At 41.6% G+C, this 11082-nt stretch overlaps 1 protein-coding gene across 2 annotated transcripts in view; it reads left to right on the top strand.

The window, feature by feature from the left end:
- The window catches only part of LOC116843284 (neuroligin-4, Y-linked-like), a 289044-nt gene that overhangs the window by 219935 nt on the left and 58027 nt on the right, over positions 1-11082 (top strand). For both annotated transcript variants that reach the window (XM_032813593.1, XM_032813594.1), the window contains exon 9: positions 1562-1716. In XM_032813593.1, the coding sequence (XP_032669484.1) occupies positions 1562-1716 (155 nt within the window). The remainder of the gene's footprint in view (positions 1-1561; positions 1717-11082) is intronic.

An 11082-nucleotide genomic window follows, 5' to 3' on the forward strand; every position in this document is an offset into this window, starting at 1 on the left:
TCTCTCTCTCTCTCTCTCTCTCTCTCTCTCTCTCTCTCTCACACTCTTTACCTCTATTTCTCTGTCTTTTCTTATTTCCTCCTCTTTCTCGTGCTCCTTCTCTCTCTTTTCCTCTTTTCTCCTATTTTAGATGATGGATGATTATCATGGACCAAGCAAAAAGAATGAATGTGGGAAACTGATGGCGATGGTAGTCGTATGGTGCCGCTGTTTGAATTGAATATCGTCCAAAATTAATTCCGTTATTCACACGAAGGAAACCCTTTTTAAATTATAATCTCACCTTTACAGTCATCCACTCTATCCTGTCTCTCTCACCCTCCCTTGTTCCTTTTGCTCCTCCTTCTTCTGGTCTTAGGTCTCCGCGCTATTGGTAGAACAGTGTCTTAACCCACTACCGATAGTACCGAAATACCGATTCCGACCTAAGCTCGTCCGCTTGGCAAATGCCCTTTCGTGCGCCATTCGGCACGAACGTGTACGTACGTAATCGCGTTGGAATCGCCGATTCCATCCCACTGCTTGCTGGAACAGATAGCTTTCTCGGTACTACGGGCTTGCATCTCAGATCGATTCCGGAGTCCGCTATCTCCGAATTCATAGGCCCCGAGATCCGTGAGTGCATGACACCCAGAAAGCGTTCTGTAATTTCGAATTTTACAGACAGCAACAGCATTTAGATCTGTTTCTAGATTAATCCTGGATTATTCCGATACTTCTGATCCCGTGACTTATAACACCAGGAGCACATAGGCAAACTTGAGCAAAAAAACATGAGCAGTAAACAAATTGATCAACCAGAGATGATAATTCCTCTTACACTGTTAAATCCGTAGTGTCAAATTATACTCAATTTGAGTTATTTTTAACTATTCCTATAAGTCGCCACTGCTCCTACTAAATATGTCGTTAATTTAACAATCCAATTATAATCGGTTGTGATTGTTGTCAATTTTCTTATTGCTCAATTTTCTTTCTTACGTTTTTCTATGTTCCATCCGCTTAAATCCTACGAGGACAACCATGATGACTCGATAATAAAACAGATTCTGCAGCCGCAAACTGACGTGTCCATTCTCGGACGCCTTATTCGTCTTGGTGCGAGAGTTATTTTAAACGCGTTTAAGCCAGAACATGTCGTAATTTTCCAGCGAAGACGCCGGAGAAATTGAATCGCGCCTGACGTGTCCGCAATGATCGAGCTTGCGGATAAGCTCGCGCCAACATCGGCCATTTCTAAATCCCAGGCGGTATTAGGCGATGCATTTCTGATTTATAGTCTGCGCTTCGTGCAATTAAGCCACGTCAGTGAAAAACGCCACCGTTTTATTTATCGGCCACGTAACCTGTCACGATTAATAACCTTAACGTTTCGCGTCTTCTGTCCAATTAATATCAAACTTTTCTGTCTTCACTTTATGAGATCTTGGCGAAATCCGTTCTTTATTGCCTGCGCTCAAAATTGAACAGCACTGTCGCCATGCTTTTTCCATTATGCGCCAATAACGACACATACAAAGGCATGAGTGTTTGTACAACTGTTTGTTCATCTTGCTTACAGAAGATGGGCTCCGTGCACGGAGAGGAGCTGCCATTCGTCTTCGGGGCGCCACTGTGGGTCGAAGGCTTCGGTCATTTTCCGAAAAATTACACGAGATTGGAAATGGCACTTTCAGAGAGCATCATGCAGTACTTCGCAAACTTCGTGAAGACCGGGTAAGTGAATTATGTGATATTCAGTCGACCTAATCGATAGGACGTGCCACTCGGGAGAGCGAGAGACTAAAGATACGAGAATTTGGAAGTTTTAATCGACCTAACGGCGTGTGCGATGATCGCGAAAGAACGATACAAAATGGTAACTTTCGTTCGCCACACGGCGGCACCGTCGGACTTTCTCCTCCACAGTAACGCTTGTCCCTGCCATGCTCCGAAAGCGAATTTTAATTTCCACCCGCAAGTATTCTGGATATATCTATCCTTTTTTCTTCGAATTAACCGCGGCACTCTGCACGCACCACTTGTGCGGAATCAATTTGCGGTGGAAAAAAGGGGAGTACGGAGCGTCGAAAAGTCTAATTTTCCATATTCATGAACGGACCGCGGAGAAAGCCTGCGCGGCGGGAGTAACTGGGCTAGGGGATGAGGAGAGGAGATGCATAATGGCGCTCGCAGGGCGAAGGAAAAGTAATGGAGCTTGGCAGGCGGATTAGAGCAAAAACATTTTTCGGACGCGCCGGAGTTTTTCGACTGTTCCTGAATTTCTGATCGAAGCGGAAATCGAGTTGCGAAATTCCTATTCATTCATGTGCCGTTGGGAAACAAATGTTGCCGGGATCTTGCGCGAGGGACGAGTAGCTAATTTTGTCAAAAACAAAACAGCAATTTGCTTGTGTCAAGTTTACGTATAATTAATTACCTCTTTAATTAATTATATCATGTTCAATTGACGATTAATATAAGCCAATTTAATTGGAGACCGTTTAATTAACAGCTGATTTCAACAAATTCCATCGAAAACGTTTGATTGATTTCAACGAATTCAATTAAGGACCGTTCAATTGACGATTCATATAAACGAAGAGAATTTAAGATCGTTCAATTAATAATTGAACTTTGCAAATTTAACTAAAAACCGTCTAACTGACGATTGAGCAAATTTCACTTAATTAAAGGTCGTTTAATTGACGACTGGTACAAGCAAATTTAATCGATTGAATCGAAGAGCGTTCGGTTATTAATTGTTAATTTTAGATTTCCTTCGCTCATACTAATCGTCAATTGAACATTCTTTAATTGAATTTCTTGAAATCAATCGTCAATTGAATATTCTTCTATTGCTGTGTTATTTTGTTCGAATCAATCGTCAGTTGATTAAACTGAAATATATTAGTCCAAATAAATTATTAAATTGAGAGAAATTTAATAGATATTTTCACAAATCTGATATGTGTGTGAAATATGCGATGTAGACAAGTAAAAGGACAAGTAAATGGCGACTCTCTCGTCAGCGTATCTTGTTACGCATAATTTTAGCTTTTGAAAAGTATATTAAATTGTGTATTAAATTCTCATTTAAAATCAATAGGATAAATTATGAAGGATAAATTATAGGCTGTGTTATACGCGTAGTCCGTGACTGAAGAGAAAGGATTGGAGTGAAGGATTGCGATATAAAATTTATGTGCGCACAAAATATTGTGCCGTCACTTGTGACGGTTTCGACGTTACTTTCTGGCCCGATATCTGGATCTGCAAAATATTTTGCTCCAACAAGCACACGTGTAAGCTTGTCATGGCTATTAGTAACACCCTGAAAAAGCCCCGCCAGTAAATATTCAAAAGAGAAATTTTTATGGAATATTCATAAGCATGAACATAAATTCTCGGAGCTCGCGATCAATAGCGCGTTTGTTCAGTAAAACTGCATTTTTATTGATAATCTGTTGCTGCAAAATAAATGCGCTTTGCATTCCTGAGGTGTTTACTGCAACAAGGAAATATTAATAATTGGATTATGGTAAGCCAGAATGCTCGAAATCGCGGATCAAATAATCATGATGCGAGGAAATTAGCGCGGACTTGCGTTAATTATTACATTTAATTGTTATCGGGATGTGCGAGTTTCGAAACGATAAATTTCGCTGATGGAAAATTCCAGTCTTTGTGTGTGCACTTTGAAATATTTCAGATTAAACGCTCCGAAAATTTCGTATTTTAAAAGGCTTGAAATTTTTATGATTCGTGCAAAATTAATGAAAATTTAGCGATGTACGTGTCGAGTAACTTAAGACCCAAATACCAATGCCCGATAACTCAGAGTCTAATAATTCAAAGTTTCCCCGCATTGCTATAATTTGAAGGTTTCCGGAAAGTCAAATGATCCCAACGTTCTCAGAATTTCCGGAGTTCCGGTATCCTCTCAAGCATACAAATTTCCGAGATCTTACCTACATTAGGAAATTAAGATTAAACATTTCGGAATTTCCCTAACTCGAATCTCAGAAACACGAAGGACATTCAGGCGCCAAGTATCGCGCAAAATTTTCAATGATTCAACCAGCCGGATCGTCCGAAATACGAAACTTCCGAGATGTCTGCAGTCTCGACACTTTCACCGGTGTGAGTAACTCACACTTTCCGCGTATCTCAGAGTGTCAAACTGCATAAGATTATACAGTTTAAAGATCCGCGAGTTTCGAAAAATTTTGTCGGAATCCAAGAACTCAAAATATCCGTAACTTTGCGAGACCTTAGACAGATAAACTTTTCGAAACCGGAGGGACTAGCAGGCCGGGTTATCCCAGAGGAAGGACTTGCCCAGGATTATAGGAAAATTGGACGGGTTGGTTCTGCAGGATCGCCTCCGAATATAGCTGTTATACCAGCGACACTACGATACCGCACGCTCTCTCCGTGTGTGCGCGCGCGTACACGTGCACCATGTGTGTGCACATACGTGACTCCCGAGGTCGCAAATGGAATATCGATGAAGGCGAGAGAAATGTTTTACGCAGTGAAAATTCTCCAAAGGAACCCGTCCTTATTTGAGGGAGCTATTGCGTCTTCTCTTCGGGGACCGAGGGGTAAGTGGTACGTGTCCGCCACGCGGCAGACATTCTTTCGCGAGGAAACGCGCTACCTCCAGTGCAGAAACAGTACTTAAAAGATACTTAGCGTCTTTGACCCTTTGATCCTAGGACTAACCAGTTTAAGCCCCGAGCTGGAAACTTCGTCCCGTTACTTTCCTTGTCAATTGGAAATATATGGCAGCGTGACTTTGTTTTTCAACAGCAGAATTGTCGTCTCGACTGTTCTCGTGGAGACTTTTGTTGTCGGTCTAACGATCTGAGGAAGTTGCACTGATCCCTGTATTCCCATTCCGACTAATTTTACAGCCTAAGCCGTAGTTATAGTCATTACTTGAGACTTGCTTCAGTTTGAGATATTCAGCTTTGAATTTCGAGTTACATGCGACTTTTTTCGATTCAAATCATTTTCTTTTGTACTTTTCGTCTTAATAACATATTTTTATACTTTAGCTTTCAATTGGTTCTATAATTAGACTATTAAAAACGATTTTTCAATAGTGCTTTAAACATAGATCTCAGTTTAAACTCTAAACATATCAAACATATCGTTAGAATGTAAATCTAAATTTAAACCACTATCGAAAAATTTTAATGATCCAATTATAGAATTAATTGAAAGCTAAAATATAAAGAAATATATGTAAATTAATACTTTAAATGTAGCGCGTATCCTTGTTAAAAGTGAGCAATCTCTTGTCATTAAATGTTGGAAGGATTAATTGGGTCAATGCCAATTACGTGATTATCGTGTGATCGCGAGTCGCACAACGCAGCCAACTAACGGCTAATCGACAAAATCGAGCGCAGCATGTATTCGCGAAAGATCCTTTTTACCGGCGCCGATATAATGCACAGAGAGTCACCCGGCGAAATAGCGTATATTCTACGTATATCACGTTCCTAACTTGGCTGAATCGGTCCATACTCAAAAGTCCTCCGCATCGATCCACCTCGTCCTAAATCGGAGATGCATCGTCGGAGCGAATTTCACGTTGCTTGGAGCGACGACGAGCATTGAAACATCGTCGGCTCGTTTCGGCGCCGCTCTTGCATATTCATCGATGGGACGAAGGGGTTAAACGAACTTTCGCATATATCGCCAATAACTTTGTAGTTTCGCGGTAGACCCCCACACGTGGCTTAACTCCGGCAAGAGGACGTGTCTGGGACAACGTGTATCGACACGCACGTGGTGTGTGTTCGAAAACAGCTAGACGCGTTCCGTATACAGGACACATGCTGCATGTACACATAGGACGTTCCAGTATAGGTTTTTACCGGAAAATTGCCGGCGCGCTTTGTACCCGGAGCGAGAGTGGAAATAGAAAGAGAAAAGGAGAGAAATGGGGAGCGAGAAAAAGAGAGAGAGAGAAACATTGTGTGTAGCATGTAACAGGGAAATATCGCATGAAGAAAATTGCCGTTTCGGGGGACAATTCAAAATGATGTTACCAATGTTACAGTAATATCGTTAGCTCAGCAATGAAATGATGTCTCGTAAAATTAGTTGGCGCACATGTTCGCCGCATATGCGCGATATTAAATCGCTCATTAAAACCGAAAGTCAGTATAATTACATATACGATATTTTGCGCGCGCATTGGTTTTTCCGATCTCTACCCATCCCAGTGGCGGGTCTCGTTGGAACTCGAAGTATATTGATTCGGAATTCTCCGTTTCTCGGCGTGAACGCGCAACACCTTGCCAGGACGGTGTCGTGCCATATAAACGTCAACACGCGCGGGCCCATCCAGCACGCGATCACGCACAGGACGACGTAGTTTGTCTCACGTAATTCCTGTGTGTACGTGACCGCGTCTGAACTCGAACCTCAAAATTACTCGCATTGTATTATATGGCGGCGTTGGCGGAGACGCGTTGACGACGCCGTCGACCGATCCGATTGGTTAATACGTGACGTCTCTGAGTTTAGTTCGTAGTTACCGGTAAGTCGACGGATGTCAGCAAATCCATAGATACGGAATATGCAGCTCAACTGCAACACATTGTGGAACTTTGCTCTCGAACGGATACGTGGCTGATGTTTCAAACATCGCAATCTCCTCCTTCATCCTTTTCTCTTTCTCTCTACTACTCTACTACTCTTTACTTCTCTCTCTCTCTCTCTCTCTCTCTCTCTCTCTCTCTCTCTCTCTCTCTCTTGCACGTTTTTAAGTACTGAGAACTAATTTACGCGCAAGAAAATGGCGACGGAAATACAGGACGGTTAAACGCGCGCGAGTGTTTTTCCCCCCCTGGAAAGCCTCGAAAACGACCGAATGCCGCCGTCCCTCTTTTTATTATTAAAACGACACGGTCACCCCCACCTGCCAGCCCCATTCCTCACGGCTTGAAAAAATGCGCGAGCGATGAAAACGGGCCAGTGATTTTGCCCGCGCGTAGATGCGGATTATAAATCATCGCTCAAATGCTCATTTCAGCCGATGTGAGCGCGGCACAAATGTGATTCAAAATAAACATTAAAAGCCCGTTTCTGCCGCGTCCCACCACGCATTTTATCGGCCGCTGAAGTGATGGCGCCGCGTGTACGCGTGCGCGCATGTGTGCGTATGCATAAAAAAGCAAATCTGCAGGCACCAGAGAAAATGCCAGTAAAATCATTCCCATTTATTCAGCCCCACCCCTTCCTCGTGCGGCAAGCTCGAACCCCCCAAGGGCTGTAATAATCACTTAACACCTGTGCTCGGTACTTTCGCAATTACGAATAGCACATTTTCAATGGCTCTGTCGCAAACATCGACGACTCGTCTCTTGCCGAAAATCTCGATGACAAACATTTCTTTTTTTATCCGACAATCTTTCATCAATCCTTACTTGCAATTCCATTAAAACTTAATTAGAAAACTCCGCCGACGGTTCGTGAAACGTACGACATGTCGATGGCACCTGAACGAATCTTCTGACGAAGAGGCAGCCCGTTCGCGAAATTCTCGTAAAGTTTGACATTTTCATCGTCGAAAACATTGTAGTTCAGGACACGTGTAACACGTCTCCGCGGTAGACTTCTAGGTAGGAAAACACTTCCAAACTAATAGAGAAACGTCTGTTCTTGTGTCCACTGAGAAAAAATCGATCGCTACGAGTCGGTAGTTTACTGAACGTCACCGCGAACGGCAGCGGCATTTATGCAAAATTACATTCTCCGCGACGATAAAGTTATTTCACACAAAGTTTTTACGTAGTTATCGCAACTAATTTTTGCCGTTTACCGCGACACGGGATTTTACCGCAATAAATAAGAATTCGCTTATATGTAAAGCGGATCCAGTTTAAACAGTCTACAACTGGCAGAATTGAAAGGTAGGCTGGGCTTTGATGTGCGCTTACAGACGGAAATCACAACAACATGCGCGGAGAAAAATATTTGTATTAGATTCATTTAAGTTTGAATGGTTTGAATATTTCTCACTGAAAACAGAATTTTTTATTTGTATCAATCAATCTCGGCTCTGAGAGCTATAAATTTTGTTTCTTTCAACGGGAACGTGTTTGGCTCGTCCATTGTCAGTCTAATTCGACCAAGCCATTTTCTCCGCGTGATAAATACCGAGAGCATCGGACCCAATTTCATGCCGAGAGAGGATCAGAGAGTTACTGGCGTAATAAAAATTCGCAAATCTCTATGTACATGTTTACTTCGCGAATCAATAGGGTGCATCGAATTGATCATAATCCGAATACCGTTTCGTAGAGAAGTTGTGCTCGGAAAATGAAAGAGTGTAATATTTAAAGAATCACCAGAGCGTGTTCGAGCTTCTTTCAATAATATCACATACTGAGAAAACAGTAAGAATATCTACTTGCCTAGATATGATCGCCATAACAAAGTATTATTCTTCGCCTATGCATACTAAATGGTTGTAGTAACCATAGTACCCTAGAAATGGTGTACTGGCCTTCTTTGCTGCCTGTTCGTAGGTCTTTGAGTGAAACTTTCAGTATTGTATGACGTAACCAAACTCTGCGAATCTCTCAGCTATTATATGTGTTCTACAAACCACAGAGAGACCACAGCGATATTTCTTTAGTTGGGCCAACTATGTACGTATCGTAAGAACTATAATTGCGAGAACTGGACAGATAGGCATACAACAACAGCAACTATTAATGCAACAACCATTTAACTTGAAATCACGCAAATTTTCTCTCTAACCATAGGAAATGTGGATGTAGCAACTATAACAGTTTTCTCCGCGTATGCATTGAGCAATTGAACTCGAGTTTGCAGTTCCGACGGTTTATTCTAGACTCGCAACGTCTCGGGGAGCTCTCCTCGAAGCGAACTTTCTAGGAAACCTAGAAACCTAATATTCCAGTAATCTAATGTGATCCAGCGCGGCGATGATCCAGCTATTTAACAACTTCAGCCTTTGATGATTCGGAAGTTTCTATGTCAGCTCACGAGAGAGATAGACAGACAGAGTTTTCTTCGTAAGCAGGAACGAAGCATCCTCGTTCGAAAGATCAAGATGTTCGCTTTGAAAAGGCGAAGCAGTCGCGACGGAGAAAAAGCGGATCACAATCTATATAGAGGCATTCGCGTTGTCTCTTTGCAGAGCTTTGTACGATGTCAGACCAATCTACCACCGGGCGCAATCTCTACTCGAACGTCCTCTCCATTTCCATTATTGGTTAGGAATTGACTCGCACACACAATAGCGAAACGGTTGCTCTATCCGTCACATTCACGAGGTCTACGGGGAGCACTGAGGGACGCGTGCAACTGCTCTACAAAACTGTTCGTCCCATCAAAAATGTTCTCCTATAACGACCTGGTCGCAAAACTTACGAGTTCGCCTTACATGATTATTTTGAACGTATTGATCCCGATAGAGAAGAGATACCTCGTTGATCTCGCAATTGAATTGGAGCAATTCGAATTAGCGTTCGACGCGGGACTTTTCCCCACGGTCGCACATGAACACATTCGACTTTAACGCCAGTTAAACGCCGCGCGCGACACGTCGGAGCAGCACTTAAAACGTTCACGACGCGTCGATGTAATTTGACGAAGCGTAATTCTGCGCGATAATCACGGGTAAATTCGCAGCGATTAAATGGCGTAAATCTACTTCGAGATGATTCGATATATATCGCCGCCACTACTGCCGACTGCCTGTCTATAACAGCCGCGCAAACTGCAATCGATATTTAGCACATCGTAATTAGTGTCGGACCTGTAATGTCTAAAGCCATTAGGTGGTGAAGTCAACTATGCCGATCGCGTGCGTTTCTCGAGAACTGACGCATCCGTGTGTACTCTCCGAGTTTCTTCCACTGAATCATTTTTCAACTCGTTTTAAATGCGATTCAACTTAAAAAAATTTAAAGAGTACTCTCTAAATTTCTTGAAGTGGAGTTCCGCTCAAAAAGTAGAGTGACCACCAAGTCACTCGATTTTTCACAGCATATAAACTGAATTGTCGAATAAAAATTTTTATTCAAAATTGATGAGAGTGAATCTGATGTATTCCGTCATCACAGAAACATTTTCACTCCAGTCGATTGAAACATTCACTCAAAAACTACTTCGAGTTTGAATAAAACATTCACTCTTACGATTTTGAGTGGCAATATTTTAATTATTGCTTCAAGTGAAAATATTGTCGTTTTTCGAACGTCTTGATTCCACTCCAAGAAATTTAGAGAATACGCAGGATATCTTCAAGAAACTCATTATCTCAATGACAAGAAATTGTGAAGACCGTTCTTCGAAAAAGTCGATAAAGATCTTTGAATTTTTGAATATTTTAACAGCTTGCAATATTGATATTTTACATTTTTTTTAATATTCGTTGAGAGTCTCTTGAAACTTGTCAGATTTTCAGACTTTTGATTTATAAATCCTGTTCTAGAATTTTTGAAAAAGGTTGCATAAACCATTAATATGTAACAAAACAATTTACTAGCTTCTTGTTGGACCAGTTGCTATAATAGTTCCATTAACAATGCGCGTGTTTATTGCTTTAATATTCGGATAATGCTTTGTCATGTAGCGGCGCGATTCGGCAATAACGACGGCCATCGATCATGTATTTATTATCGGGCAGCGAAGCGCACTTTATCATAATTTTACAGCAAATAGAGCCGTCCATACCATCACACGTCGTAATTCAGGCTTGACTGACACTAACTCCATGGGATTATCCCTTCTGCTCACCTGAACTCGCATCCTGCATCGGTATCTATCTTCTGGTATGACTTTGAGGTTTAATCGGCATTGCTGGAAGCCGATGATTGACGCATCGATACATGAAATAGCCCGTTTTGGAATCAAGAAAACTCGATGTCTCTGCAGAACTTACTTTTTTGTAACAGTTATATTGTCAGATACATTTTTATTCCTTTTATTGATATTTTACGCAGAGAAATTATTTTTTAATGGTATATCGGAATTTTTACACACAACATATATATATATATATATATATATATATATATATATATATATATATATATATATATATAT

This window comes from Odontomachus brunneus, unplaced genomic scaffold (assembly GCF_010583005.1).
Source record: "Odontomachus brunneus isolate Ranch 3 - 2012 unplaced genomic scaffold, Obru_v1 Obru_scaffold_031, whole genome shotgun sequence".
In the NCBI taxonomy this organism is placed as follows: Eukaryota; Metazoa; Arthropoda; class Insecta; order Hymenoptera; family Formicidae; genus Odontomachus; species Odontomachus brunneus.